Here is a 15198-nt window from a genome sequence, read left to right as displayed (position 1 = left end):
TTCCGTATATAGTGAGGCTTGTTCCTCCAAATAAAATTATAAAGAATCTTATCTAAGTCCTTTACAATTTTAGGGGATAATTCAAGTGATAATGAGACATAAACTGATCTGGATAATCCCTTCAACTTTGGACAATAAAACCCGACCGTATGACAAAATCTCTCTCAGCAACCAGAGGTTCAATTTCTTCTTTGTTTTCTCAATAATGGGGTTAAAGTTTAATTCACTCCTTTGTTTTTCATCCTTGCATATAACAATTCCAAGACAAGTAACCTTATCTTTAATTGAGATTCCATAGACTTCCTGTAAAACACAATCCTTGAGTGGAAATAAGACTGACTTATTGATATTAATTTTCAAACCTGAAACTAAGGAAAAGTGTTCAATACAGGAAACTGCTTTAGAAACCTCATTCCTGTCTCTCAAAAATATGGTGGTATCATCAGCCAGTTGACATAGTTTAAATTCTTTGCCAAGTGCTGAAACACCTTGAAAATACTCTTTCTTGATATGAAGAGCCATAATTTGAGTAACCAATAAACATAAAAATTGACTAATTGGGCAGCCCTGCCGAATGCCACGGCCAATATCAAATCTTTGGGATGTCCCGTGAACTAATTTCACAGAGCTAGTACAACCACTATATAAAGTTTGGACTGCTTTCAAAAAAAAGTCACCAAACCCCAAAAGAAAACATTTGTAGAGCACATATGTTCTGCGAATCGTCTCCTCTTTCTCTCATAGTGCATCAAAATGCCGGATGTATTGCAATGTACTGAACAAGACTGGTTAGTCGCACCAATGCTTCTGTCTCGTCAATTAACATTCAAACATTAACCCAGGGGCCTGCCAGGGCATGAATAGAATTCCTGAGTCTCCACCCTGATTCTTCACCTTGTCACAACAGACTTGTGACCAGAAAGACTTCTCCCAGAAACCCAGGGGCCTCATTGATCAATATTTACTATCGGTACGTGGGTAAAATCACTTGGATAGCCAACAAAGCCATATTACAACCTATTGTTAACTCTATAACCCATATGTTCCTACACCAAAGTGATATACAGTACCAGTCAAGTTTGGTCACATCTACTCATTGCAGGGTTTTTCTTAATTTATTTTTTTACTAATTTCTACATTGTATAATAGTGAAGACATCAAAACTGTGAAATAGCACATATGGAATCATGTGGTAACCCCCAAAAATGTGTTTAACAAATCAAAATCAATTTTATCTTTGAGATTCTTCAAAGTAGACACCCTTTGCCTTGATGACAGCTTTGCACACTGTATATATTTTTGATACTTCCAGGGGTCTTACAATTCAAAATCAAATTTCAAAATGATCCTTAGACATGGCTTTAGACTGTTTATTGCCAAAAATAAGGGGCCTTTGTTGTTCAGCAGTCTGTACTGAAATGTAGCATAACTGTTGCATAAACAATCCGTGATGGAGAAATGTTTACACGTTATGATAAAGAATTATGTATAAATAATAGCCAAAGTGTTATGTATAAATAATAGCCAACGAAATTCTGTATTAAACTATCGAAATGTCTGAATGTCAATGTCTGATGAATGCATTCTATCTTCATAAATCCAACGCATCAAAGGAACATTGTCCGTGAATCAAAACCAACATTTAGGCAGCTTTATGAAAGGAAATATACATACTAAAGCCACTAAAAGCAGGCTATTAAGTCACAACAAGCCCGACTTCAAATATCGACAAAAACAAAATAATACCCTGCGCATTAAACTGCTGACCACGAATGTAAAAACGTTATATCCCCCCCATAAATGCATTGAAATAAACGGCATGAAATCAAAGGAATGACTTACAATCATCAGACTCATACATGCTCATTTAGGGCTGAACAGAAATCTAGCTTCTGCTGTTTTAGAGCAGAACGGTCATCCTCAGCGGCTGACGTGGGTCTTTCTCCACTAGTCTTGTGGAGCTGTGCTTGACCTGAAGGTGCGTCTTTGATATTTAAAGTTGAGTTCTTCGCATCTGACATGCACTTATCACCGAGGCCCAGTTTGCAATGTATTATTATAAAAAAAAACATTTTTAAGTAAATATTTGCTTATTTGAAAAAATAACGTTTTAAGTTACTTGCTGCCACAAAAATAGTAATTTGAGTACTCTAACCTGTTACTTTGTAAGTGCATTACCCCCAACTGATTTATGAGAGTCTCATCTTTCCACATAGAAAGGTTAGGTAATAATTTGTATACCAAACCGTTCAGATGCTACAGATGTTTTAGTGAGAGGACATCGATTTTTCGGGATGTCTCCTGGTCTGACTCACACCGCTGTAGCTCTACCAGATACGGAATGTGGACATCAGCAGATGCAGTGGATTGACACGCTGCACATGCATCAAAACAACAGCAGCTCTCTCTATGTTAAACAGATTTTTATGGGGAATTGTTTTATTATGCTAATTAGATTGGCGTAATGCGCAGACATCGACTTTAGTTAAAACCACTACAAAAAAAATACCCCTACAAATAAGATTGATCTATTTTAGATATTGGCGACCAAAAACTGGACATATGTGTCGTTTTTAGACATGAACACCTGTTCCCTAAATGTCTCTGCAAGGTCCTGACAAAGAGGATTCCACCAAAGCATTTCCTTGAAGAAACAAAAACATGGCGTGAATTCTCCACAAGTGATGACAATTCTTCTGTACAAGAGGGCTAAACGTGTTTTTGTACTTCCATGGAATTTACCTGTGTCACCTGAGAGTGGAGGAGGTGAGAGACCGCCCCTTATGAAATAATAATTTTTTTCACCTCCCCAGTGGCTTAAAAGGAGAGCACACACAGGCAGACAATGTTACAAGACTTTTATTCTCTCTCACACACATTCACAGATAAAGTTTAGCCATCAAATAGTCGGTTCCTGGGCTGAAAACCTACCAAGTAAGTAAAATGTCTCCTCTTATTGATAAGGATGAAAGGAAAACATATTGTCTAAGTGTGATAATTATGAATGTTAGAGTTGTGTGGTTTTAAAAAACGAATTCTTCATGTCTTCTCAGAAAAAACCTGCCAGCCTGTTGATTTGAGAGATATCATTAGATATGTTTATATAGAGTCAGTGATTGAAGTCATTTAAACATCCTGATGTCTATTGCAGCTTCCTGATCCAAGGGACAGATCTAGGATCAGTTCACCCTCGTCAAAACCAAACCAGGACCTTAATAATCCACAAAGGTAGAAAACTGACCTTAGACCAGCATTTAAACCCCACGTCTTTCTGCCCAGACACTGCTCTCCATCCAGAGGGTCTCAGCTGTCCACCCGTCTATCCATCCATTCATCCCTCCACACCCCAGCCAACCAGCCATGGGTCTGATGAGTGAAGACATGAATTGCTGCGTCTGCTTCCAACCCTACTCTCGCAGGGAGAATATCCCTCGTGTGCTCCACTGCGAACACACCTTCTGTGGGCCGTGCTTGGAGACGATCTCCAGGCTCCAGAGTGGCCTACTCACCGTGTGCTGCCCTCTGTGCCGCTGGATCACCTGTAGCCTGGCCAGCCTACCCATTGCTGGTTCTCTGTTTGTTAACACTGAGATCTGGGACCAGATAGCAGGCAGACAACAGGAAGAGGAGGAGAAGGAGGCGTGGATAGGAGATAACAGACAGACACAGACCTCCACACAGTACAAATGGTGAGTACTCCAGGCTAAGATGGATAGCTGCTATGTAGATGGATTTAGAAACCTCTAGAAACCTTCCTCTGGTCTCTGTTAATGGTTGTTGTTGTCTGATCTTCCTCCAGTCTCTCTCTCTCTCTCTCTCTCTCTCTCTCTCTCTCTCTCTCTCTTTCTCTCTCTCTCTCTCGCTCTCTGTCTAACTCAATCTTCTCTCTCGCTCTCTGTCTAACTCAATCTTCTCTCTCGCTCTCTGTCTAACTCAATCTTCTCTCTCTCGCTCTCTGTCTAACTCAATCTTCTCTCTCTCTCTCTCTCTCTCTCTCTCTCTCTCTTTCTCTCTCTCTCTCTCTCTCTCTCTCTCGCTCTCTCTCTCTCTCTCTCTCTCGCTCTCTGTCTAACTCAATCTTCTCTCTCTTTCTCTCTCTCTCTCTCTCTCTCTCGCTCTCTGTCTAACTCAATCTTCTCTCTCTCGCTCTCTGTCTAACTCAATCTTCTCTCTCGCTCTCTCTCTCTCTCTCTCTCTCTCGCTCTCTCTCTCTCTCGCTCTCTGTCTAACTCAATCTTCTCTCTCGCTCTCTGTCTAACTCAATCTTCTCTCTCTCGCTCTCTGTCTAACTCAATCTTCTCTCTCTCTCTCTCTCTCTCTCTCTCTGAATCTTGTTTTTTGTTTTACTGTGATGGTATTACTTTAGGTTTCACTTACGATAATCGTATCACCTTTGTTATTGGGTTGATGCTCAGGATAGGAGGTAATTCAAGAGTCTGTTGAACATTACTAGATTGTAATTCTCTCCCTCTTTCTGCTCTGGTCCTCTTTTCTAGCTCTTCATTGGACCATTCTGGTGTGAGGATCAAGCTACAGAGTTTCTGGAGGAGAATGAGGCATAATGGTCAGAGAAGACTAAAAGAAGGGAAGAAATTAAGGTCTTGGTTGTGTTTTGATAGATGATGTCATGGTGGTCTAGGATAGGAAGCAGCAGTTGGCTTACCAAGGTCTTTTTTTTTGTATTTATTTTTATATTTTATACAATATACTGTCTACAATCTTTATAATTGATTTATTTCAGTAAAGAGAAGTGGGATTTGTTTGTCCTTAGTTTACTGTTTATTTAAACAAAACAAATGTGTAACCTTCATTTAAACATGTAGTCATTTTCAGACCTAGTTCTCTTTTTCAAATGAGCCCTGTAATATTATTGTCATTTTCTGTTTGAAATGAATATTTTTGTACTCAAGTGATAATTATTGCTATTATTGTAAAATAAATTAATCTGCTTTAAAATAACTGTCTTCTAGTTGTGAAATCACTCTCTGATGCAATCAATTCTCTCTCTCTCATCCCTCTCTCTCTCATCCCTCATCCCTCTCTCTCTCTCATCCCTCTCTCTCTCATCCCTCTCTCTCTCTCATCCCTCTCTCTCTCTCATCCCTCTCTCTCTCATCCCTCTCTCTCTCATCCCTCTCTCTCTCTCTCATCCCTCTCTCTCTCATCCCTCTCTCTCTCTCATCCCTCTCTCTCTCATCCCTCTCTCTCTCTCATCCCCTCTCTCTCTCATCCCTCTCTCTCTCATCCCTCTCTCTCTCTCATCCCTCTCTCTCTCATCCCTCTCTCTCTCTCTGGTTTGAGGAACTATTATTGTAGTAAAAGCAAAATAAGCAAACGTTATTAGAGCCGTAAATATGGTGTAATGCGCAACAATATCATATAATTACGTTACATTCGCTGCCATGTCATTCTTACGCCACTGTGGTAAGAAAGCTTGTATCCATGGTGCGACAGCTCTTAGTGTAAGAACGGTATAGACAATTCAGAGTTTAGGATTTATAAAGGACGTGGTTTGCTCGGTAAAAAAAAAACAGTCAGCAGCCTGCTGCGATAATTGTGCACATTTTCATAATTTTCGCCCTAATTACTAATTTACAAAGAATACGGGACGGGACTATTATTCTGAAGGATTATACAATTCCGTGACTCTGGACCGGAGATGCAGGAGAACCAGCTGATTCTTGAGAAGGGAAAGTGAAAGTGGGATACCTAAATGTAACGACACGAGGTTGGAGCACAGACGGAGCAATAAGACAGTCATTTCACTGCATGTCAAACATGTCAAACATCTGATTGGCGTTTCCTCTCACTGTTTCCAAAATTACAATCTCTCTCTAGTTTAAAAAGACTGATTTTTATGGGGATTTTTTTCATAATGCCAATTAGATTTCCAAGGGGCATCAACTCTGGTTAAAACCACTACAATGACAAGACACGTGCACAGATAGGGGTCTAGAAGTGCTACCCTCCTCCAGTGAAAATACCCCTACAAATAAGATTGATCTATTTTAGATATTGGCGACCAAAAACTGGACATATGTGTCGTTTTTAGACATGAACACCTGTTCCCTAAATGTCTCTGCAAGGTCCTGACAAAGAGGATTCCACCAAAGCATTTCCTTGAAGCAAAAAAAACATGGCGTGAATTCTCCACAAGTGATGACAATTCTTCTGTAGAAGAGGGCTAAACGTGTTTTTGTACTTCCATGGAACTAACCTGTGTCACCTGAGAGTGGAGGAGGTGAGAGACCGCCCCTTATGAAATAATAATTTTTGTTCACCTCCCCAGTGGCTTAAAAGGAGAGCACACACAGGCAGACAATGTTACAAGACTTTTATTCTCTCTCACACACATTCACAGATAAAGTTTAGCCATCAAATAGTTGGTTCCTGGGCTGAAAACCTACCAATTAAGTAAAGTGTTTCCTCTTATTGATAAGGATGAAAGGAAAACATATTGTCTAAGTGTGATAATTATGGATGCTTTTCTACTTCTAATGAACTAACCTGCCAATGAACTAACCTGCCAATGAACTAACCTGCCAATGAACTAACCTGCCAATGAACTAACCTGCCAATGAACTAACCTGCCAATGAACTAACCTGCCAATGAACTAACCTGCCAATGAACTAACCTGCCAATGAGCTAACCTGCCAATGAACTAACCTGCCAATGAACTAACCTGCCAATGAACTAACCTGCCAATGAGCTAACCTGCCAATGAACTAACCTGCCAATGAGCTAACCTGCCAATGAGCTAACCTGCCAATGAGCTAACCTGCCAATGAACTAACCTGCCAATGAACTAACCTGCCAATGAGCTAACCTGCCAATGAACTAACCTGCGTAACCTGAAAGTGGAGGAGGTGAGAGACCGCCCCTTATGAAATAAGAAACAAGGTTTTTCTTCACCTCCCCAGTGGCTTAAACACACAGGTAGACAGTATTGCATGGGTTCCCAAACTTTTTTGCCCCACGACCCCATTTTGATATCTGAAAATTCTCGTGACTCCAACCATGTGAAGAAATGTGCTAATTAAATGCCAAGTTTTACTTTTTTTTATTTGGGGCTATGGCAGGCAATTATAAAACATTCTAACAGTATTTCTGATTGTCTTCTCAACTCACCATCACATACTTTAAAATGGTGGGCTGTGACAGTCAATTGAAAATGATTTTGACACAATGTATCTTATCTCACCTCCACTAATGAGATGGGTGTGCTTGACACATGTCAGGGGGTGTGGTCAATAGCGCACACCTCATCTCTGCTCTCAAATCCAACCTGGATGGATATTTGGTTTTAATGCAGACAAGAGCACTGAATCCAGCTTCACACAGATATGAGCTGGTGAAGGGTATCCTACCATGCTTTCAAAACAACTGGGAACTCTGAAAAATCATGACATCAGTGATCTTTAGGTCGGAAACTCGGAGCTCTAGAAAAGGGGCCCCGAGTTCCTGAGTTGGAATTCCGAGTTGTATGACCATTCAAAACGGTTTTTCCCAGTTGGAGCTTGTTTCTTTTCGAGTCCCCAGTTGTCTTGACCGCACTGAAGTTGGAAGTCTGAGATTTCAGAGTTCCCAGTTCTTTTGAACGCAGCAGTACTGCTCAGAGGGAGAAGGCAGGGCAGGAACCAAAACTCCTCCATAGTGGTTCAATCTTCTTCCATTGAAGAATAGTGGAGGCCGCTGTGTTCTTGGGGACCTTCAATGATGCAGACATTTCCTGGTACCCTTCCCCAGATCTGTTCCTCGACACAATCCTGTCTCGGTGCTCTACGGACAATTCCTTCGACCTCATGGCTTGGTTTTTGTGCTGACATGCACTGTCAACTGTGGGACCTTGTTATAGAGAGGTGTGTAACTTTTAATGCATTGGTGTTATTAAACTACACAGCGCAAACAGAGCGGAAATCTGAGAAAATAGGCATCATTGCGAGTGCTGTGTGATATGTGATGTGAACTGTGACTGAAGGAGTGGGATGGTTATTTTATTTGTCATATATATATGATGTGCCCCCCCCCCCATCTTAAAGAATCAGAAGAAAAAGAGATCCGAAAGAGATCCGTGACCCGGAAGGGGATGGAGTAGACAGGTGGGTGTTTGAAAGGGTCAAAGTGGGATCCGTTTCAGGAGCTGAATGAGCAGGTTATGACTCAGATTCAGATGAGAGGGGATGTGGATAGTATGAGTAACTGGGTGAGAACAGCGTTAGTGGGGGGAAGCTACTGAGGCTATACCTAAGAGTTCAGGGAGGAGGAGGAGGAGGAGGAGAAGGAGGAGGAAATCAGTCCCGTGGTGGACGGAGGAGTGTGTGGCAACGGTGAGGAGTAGGAACAGGGCATTTAGAGTACTGAAAAGGACACATAACTTCCAACACCTGATTCAGTATAAAAAGGCCCAGGCCCTGGTGAGGAGAACTATCCCTCAGACAAAGAGGTCATGTTGGCGTCGGTTCTGTGACACCATTGGAAGGGCGACACCTGTGGGAGAAGTGTGGGGGATGATTAAGAGGATGAGTGGGGTCAGAAGGGAGTGGGATTATCCAGTGTTGACGAGTGAGAAGGATGTGGCAGTAACAGATGAGGAGAAGGTAGAGATGATGGCCAAAGCGTTTGTAGAAGTGCATAGCTCTGCATTATTTTTCAGAGGAGGTGCAGAGGGGGAGAGAAGAAACGAGAGAGGAGCATCCTGGAGTACTGGATAAGAGGGAGGATGTAAATGATGTGTTGAATGCACCATTTACCATGGCAGAGGTGAAAAGGGCAATAGGTAAGGCTGGGTTAACTTCACCTGGGAAAGATGAGGTGTGCTACGTTATGTTGGCCCATCTTAGTCATGGTTTTGGTGTTGTACAACAGAGTGTGGGAGGAGGGGAAACTACCAGACAGCTGGAAGGAGACAGTAGTGGGACCAATCAACTACCAGACAGCTGAAAGGAGACCAATCAACTACCAGACAGCTGGAAGGAGACAGTAGTGGGACCAATCAACTACCAGACAGCTGGAAGGAGACAGTAGTGGGACCAATCAACTACCAGACAGCTGTAAGGAGACAGTAGTGGGACCAATCAACTACCAGACAGCTGGAAGGAGACAGTAGTGGGACCAATCAACTACCAGACAGCTGGAAGGAGACAGTAGTGGGACCAATCAACTACCAGACAGCTGGAAGGAGACAGCAGTGGCACCAATCAACTACCAGACAGCTGGAAGGAGACAGTAGTGGGACCAATCAACTACCAGACAGCTGGAAGGAGACAGCAGTGGGACCAATCAACTACCAGACAGCTGGAAGGAGACAGTAGTGGGACCAATCAACTACCAGACAGCTGGAAGGAGACAGTAGTGGGACCAATCAACTACCAGACAGCTGGAAGGAGACCAATCAACTACCAATCAACTACCAGACAGCTGTAAGGAGACAGTAGTGGGACCAATCAACTACCAATCAACTACCAGACAGCTGTAAGGAGACAGTAGTGGGACCAATCAACTACCAGACAGCTGGAAGGAGACAGTAGTGGGACCAATCAACTACCAGACAGCTGGAAGGAGACAGTAGTGGGACCAATCAACTACCAGACAGCTGGAAGGAGACAGTAGTGGGACCAATCAACTACCAGACAGCTGTAAGGAGACAGTAGTGGGACCAATCAACTACCAGACAGCTGGAAGGAGACAGTAGTGGGACCAATCAACTACCAGACAGCTGGAAGGAGACAGTAGTGGGACCAATCAACTACCAGACAGCTGGAAGGAGACAGCAGTGGCACCAATCAACTACCAGACAGCTGGAAGGAGACAGTAGTGGGACCAATCAACTACCAGACAGCTGGAAGGAGACAGCAGTGGGACCAATCAACTACCAGACAGCTGGAAGGAGACAGTAGTGGGACCAATCAACTACCAGACAGCTGGAAGGAGACAGTAGTGGGACCAATCAACTACCAGACAGCTGGAAGGAGACCAATCAACTACCAGACAGCTGGAAGGAGACAGTAGGGGGACCAATCAACTACCAGACAGCTGGAAGGAGACAGTAGTGGGACCAATCAACTACCAGACAGCTGGAAGGAGACCAATCAACTACCAATCAACTACCAGACAGCTGTAAGGAGACAGTAGTGGGACCAATCAACTACCAATCAACTACCAGACAGCTGTAAGGAGACAGTAGTGGGACCAATCAACTACCAGACAGCTGGAAGGAGACAGTAGTGGGACCAATCAACTACCAGACAGCTGGAAGGAGACAGTAGTGGGACCAATCAACTACCAGACAGCTGTAAGGAGACAGTAGTGGGACCAATCAACTACCAGACAGCTGGAAGGAGACAGTAGGGGGACCAATCAACTACCAGACAGCTGGAAGGAGACAGACCAATCAACTACCAGACAGCTGGAAGGAGACAGTAGGGGGACCAATCAACTACCAGACAGCTGGAAGGAGACAGTAGTGGGACCAATCAACTACCAGACAGCTGGAAGGAGACAGTAGGGGGACCAATCAACTACCAGACAGCTGGAAGGAGACAGTAGTGGGACCAATCAACTACCAGACAGCTGGAAGGAGACCAATCAACTACCAGACAGCTGGAAGGAGACCAATCAACTACCAGACAGCTGGAAGGAGACAGTAGTGGGATCAATCAACTACCAGACAGCTGGAAGGAGGCAATAGTGGGACCAATCAACTACCAGACAGCTGGAAGGAGACAGTAGTGGGACCAATCAACTACCAGACAGCTGGAAGGAGACAGTAGGGGGACCAATCAACTACCAGACAGCTGGAAGGAGACAGACCAATCAACTACCAGACAGCTGGAAGGAGACAGTAGGGGGACCAATCAACTACCAGACAGCTGGAAGGAGACAGTAGTGGGACCAATCAACTACCAGACAGCTGGAAGGAGACAGTAGGGGGACCAATCAACTACCAGACAGCTGGAAGGAGACAGTAGTGGGACCAATCAACTACCAGACAGCTGGAAGGAGACCAATCAACTACCAGACAGCTGGAAGGAGACAGTAGTGGGATCAATCAACTACCAGACAGCTGGAAGGAGGCAATAGTGGGACCAATCAACTACCAGACAGCTGGAAGGAGACAGTAGTGGGACCAATCAACTACCAGACAGCTGGAAGGAGACAGTAGTGGGACCAATCAACTACCAGACAGCTGGAAGGAGACAGTAGTGGGACCAATCAACTACCAGAGAGCTGGAAGGAGACAGTAGTGGGACCAATCAACTACCAGACAGCTAGAAGGAGACAGTAGTGGGACCAATCAACTACCAGACAGCTGGAAGGAGACAGTAGGGGGACCAATCAACTACCAGACAGCTGGAAGGAGATAGTAGTGGGACCAATCAACTACCAGACAGCTGGAAGGAGACAGTAGGGGGACCAATCAACTACCAGACAGCTGGAAGGAGACAGTAGTGGGACCAATCAACTACCAGACAGCTGGAAGGAGACAGTAGGGGGACCAATCAACTACCAGACAGCTGGAAGGAGACAGTAGTGGGACCAATCAACTACCAGACAGCTGGAAGGAGACCAATCAACTACCAGACAGCTGGAAGGAGACCAATCAACTACCAGACAGCTGGAAGGAGACAGTAGTGGGATCAATCAACTACCAGACAGCTGGAAGGAGGCAATAGTGGGACCAATCAACTACCAGACAGCTGGAAGGAGACAGTAGTGGGACCAATCAACTACCAGAGAGCTGGAAGGAGACAGTAGTGGGACCAATCAACTACCAGACAGCTAGAAGGAGACAGTAGTGGGACCAATCAACTACCAGACAGCTGGAAGGAGGCAATAGTGGGACCAATCAACTACCAGACAGCTGGAAGGAGACAGTAGTGGGATCAATCAACTACCAGACAGCTGGAAGGAGACAATAGTGGGACCAATCAACTACCAGACAGCTGGAAGGAGACAGTAGTGGGACCAATCAACTACCAGAGAGCTGGAAGGAGAGAGTAGTGGGACCAATCAACTACCAGACAGCTAGAAGGAGACAGTAGTGGGACCAATCAACTACCAGACAGCTGGAAGGAGACAGTAGTGGGACCAATCAACTATCAGACAGCTGGAAAGAGACAGTAGTGGGACCAATCAACTACCAGACAGCTGGGAGGAGACAGTAGTGGGACCAATCAACTACCAGACAGCTGGAAGGAGACAGTAGTGGGACCAATCAACTACCAGACAGCTGGAAGGAGACAGTAGTGGCACCAATCCAGAAGCCAGGGAAGGACCCAATGAAGCCAACAAGCTATTGGCCAATAGCTTTAACATCACATGTATGTAAGATTATGGAACGTATGATTACGGAGAGGCTAACTTACTTCCTGAAGAGCAGGGGGCTAGTATCACCACGTCAGAGTGGATACAGGAAGGGTAGGGGAACTATGGACCCAGTGCTCTGATAGAAGCAGAGGTCAGGAAGGGGAACTATGGACCCAGTACTCTGATAGAAGCAGAGGTCAGGAAGGGGAACTATGGACCCAGTACTCTGTTAGAAGCAGAGGTCAGGAAGGGGAACTATGGACCCAGTACTCTGTTAGAAACAGAGGTCAGGAAGGGGAACTATGGACCCAGTACTCTGTTAGAAGCAGAGGTCAGGAAGAGGAACTATGGACCCAGTACTCTGCTAGAAGCAGAGGTCAGGAAGGCTCAGGTGAACAAGGAGACTGTTGTAGCTGTATTTTTTGATGTGGAGAAGGCGTATGATATGATATGGAAGGAGGGATTGTTAATCAAGCTTGATATTATGGGTGTAGGAGGAAGAACATATAACTGGATAAAGGATTTCCTGTTTGGAAGGTCTATCCAGGGGAGGGTGGGGAAGTCTCTGTCAGGCAGCTACCTGGTGGATAAAGGAACACCACAGGGGAGTGTGATTTCGTCCTCTGTTGTTCTCAATCATGATCAATGATATTTACTCTCAGGTACAGCCGGATATTGGGAGTTCGTTATTTTCAGGTGATGGGGCCTTATGGAAGAGAGGAAGAAATGTGCCATACAAAGTCAGGAAGGTACAGGAAGCAATTGTTGAGGTGGGTATTAATGTGGGGATTCAGGTTCTCTGTAGTGAAAACTCAGACAGTGTTCTTTACCAGGAGGAAGGTGGGAGATGAGGTATGCTTGAGGTTATATAGGAGAAACTTGGACAGGGTGGGGGCCTTCAGGTTCCTTGGGGTAAACTTTGACACTAGACTGACCTGGGCAGAACACAGAGTGGTGGGAAAGAGTAAGAAGGTACTAAATGTGATGCGCTGTCTGACGGGGAAGGAGTGGGGGGGGGGGGGAGTTCCTCATTGAGGACCATGTATGTTGCATTGATCCAATCTGAAATAGACTATGGCAGTATAGCATATGGTTCGGCAGCCCGGACATCATTGGGAAGGCTAGATGTCATGCAGGGGCAAGGACTCAGAATATGTAGTGGGGCGTTTCGGACCTCCCCAGTGGCTGCACTACAGCTGGAGATGGGGGATATGCCATTGCAGATTAGGAGACAGCAGCTGGCAATGAATTATTTGGTCAACCTACAAGGTGCCACTTCCTGCGAAAGGGATTTTACAGGCATGCTGGGAACATGAGCGAAGACAGAACATGACACTGTATGGAAGGGAGTTTAGTCCAATGGTAGCTATTCCTGTCAATCCAGCATGGCTACTCCTGCCTCCAGTAGTTGATCTAGAAGTGTTGGAGAGACTACAGAAAGATAGGCAGGGTGTTGATCCATCTGATTTGTTTAAGAGACGTCTGGATACTGTGTATCAGGATTTTGTGGCCATTAACACAGATGGTTCGTAAGATCAAAGGACAGGACATACCGGGTCAGCATTTGTAGTGCAGGAATATCGGGTGGAAGTCTGGAAACGTATTACAGATCATCTGGCTGTATATACAGCAGAGCTGATGGCCATACTGTTAGCCTTGCAGTGGGGGGAGGAAGTCAAGCCAGACAGAGTAGTAATTTGCTCTGATTCATGTGCAGTGTTGATGAGTCTCCAGTCCTTTAGGTCATGTAGCGGATGAGACCTGCTTTATGAGTTGCTACAAACCCATGGCAGGGTTAAACAGATACGATAGACTTGGGCCCATGTGGGGGTGGAGGGGAAAGAGGCAGTTGATGTACTGGCTAAACAAGCACTTCGAAGTGGGGATGTTGATGTACAGTGATGGTGTAGAGATGGCAGGAGCAGGTTAAAAGCCTGATATGGACAGTGATGGTGCAGAGATGGTAGGAGCAGGTTAAAAGCCTGATATGGACAGTGATGGTGTAGAGATGGCAGGAGCAGGTTAAAAGCCTGATATGTACAGTGATGGTGTAGAGATGGCAGGAGCAGGTTAAAAGCCTGATATGTACAGTGATGGTGTAGAGATGGCAGGAGCAGGTTAAAAGCCTGATATGGACAGTGATGGTGCAGAGATGGCAGTAGCAGGCTAAAAGCCTGATATGGACAGTGATGGTGCAGAGATGGTAGGAGCAGGTTAAAAGCCTGATATGGACAGTGATGGTGTAGAGATGGCAGGAGCAGGTTAAAAGCCTGATATGTACAGTGATGGTGTAGAGATGGCAGGAGCAGGTTAAAAGCCTGATATGTACAGTGATGGTGTAGAGATGGCAGGAGCAGGTTAAAAGCCTGATATGGACAGTGATGGTGCAGAGATGGCAGTAGCAGGCTAAAAGCCTGATATGGACAGTGATGGTGCAGAGATGGTAGGAGCAGGTTAAAAGCCTGATATGGACAGTGATGGTGTAGAGATGGCAGGTTAAAAGCCTGATATGGACAGTGATGGTGTAGAGATGGCAGGTTAAAAGCCTGATATGGACAGTGATGGTGTAGAGATGGCAGGAGCAGGCTAAAAGCCTGATATGGACAGTGATGGTGCAGAGATGACAGGCTAAAAGCCTGATATGGACAGTGATGGTGCAGAGATGGCAGGAGCAGGCTAAAAGCCTGATATGGACAGTGATGGTGCAGAGATGACAGGCTAAAAGCCTGATATGGACAGTGATGGTGCAGAGATGACAGGCTAAAAGCCTGATATGGACAGTGATGGTGCAGAGATGGCAGGAGCAGGTTAAAAGCCTGATATGGACAGTGATGGTGCAGAGATGGCAGGCTAAAAGCCTGATATGGACAGTGATGGTGCAGAGATGGCAG

The 15198-nt window shown here is 44.8% G+C and overlaps 1 protein-coding gene and 1 long non-coding RNA gene across 2 annotated transcripts; one reads left to right on the top strand and one right to left on the bottom strand.

Annotated features, from left to right (window-relative positions):
• Positions 1-2838: 2838 nt before the first annotated feature.
• Positions 2839-4959, top strand: LOC115149992 (RING finger protein 223-like). Its single transcript, XM_029692850.1, has 3 exons — positions 2839-2934; positions 3280-3689; positions 4497-4959. The coding sequence occupies exons 2-3, from the start codon at positions 3361-3363 to the stop codon at positions 4621-4623; spliced, it is 456 nt and encodes a 151-aa protein (XP_029548710.1). The 5' UTR covers positions 2839-2934; positions 3280-3360; the 3' UTR covers positions 4624-4959.
• Positions 2845-3521, bottom strand: LOC115149993 (uncharacterized). The gene is made up of 2 exons (XR_003867025.1): positions 3242-3521; positions 2845-3068 (listed from the first exon to the last, which is right to left on the bottom strand). It is a non-coding gene; the product is annotated as an uncharacterized LOC115149993 (long non-coding RNA).
• Positions 4960-15198: the final 10239 nt, after the last annotated feature.

This window comes from Salmo trutta, chromosome 16 (assembly GCF_901001165.1).
Source record: "Salmo trutta chromosome 16, fSalTru1.1, whole genome shotgun sequence".
Taxonomy (NCBI): Eukaryota; Metazoa; Chordata; class Actinopteri; order Salmoniformes; family Salmonidae; genus Salmo; species Salmo trutta.
This window is presented reverse-complemented; position numbering and strand designations above follow the sequence as displayed.

What these genes read in the sequence shown, in the direction of transcription:
- LOC115149992 (XM_029692850.1), top strand. Translation starts at nt 3,361, where the DNA reads ATGGGTCTGATGAGTGAAGACATGAATTGCTGCGTCTGCTTCCAACCC. An exon ending in ACCTCCACACAGTACAAATG is followed by an intron (nt 3,690 to 4,496) that starts GTGAGTACTCCA and finishes CCTCTTTTCTAG; the next exon opens with CTCTTCATTGGACCATTCTG.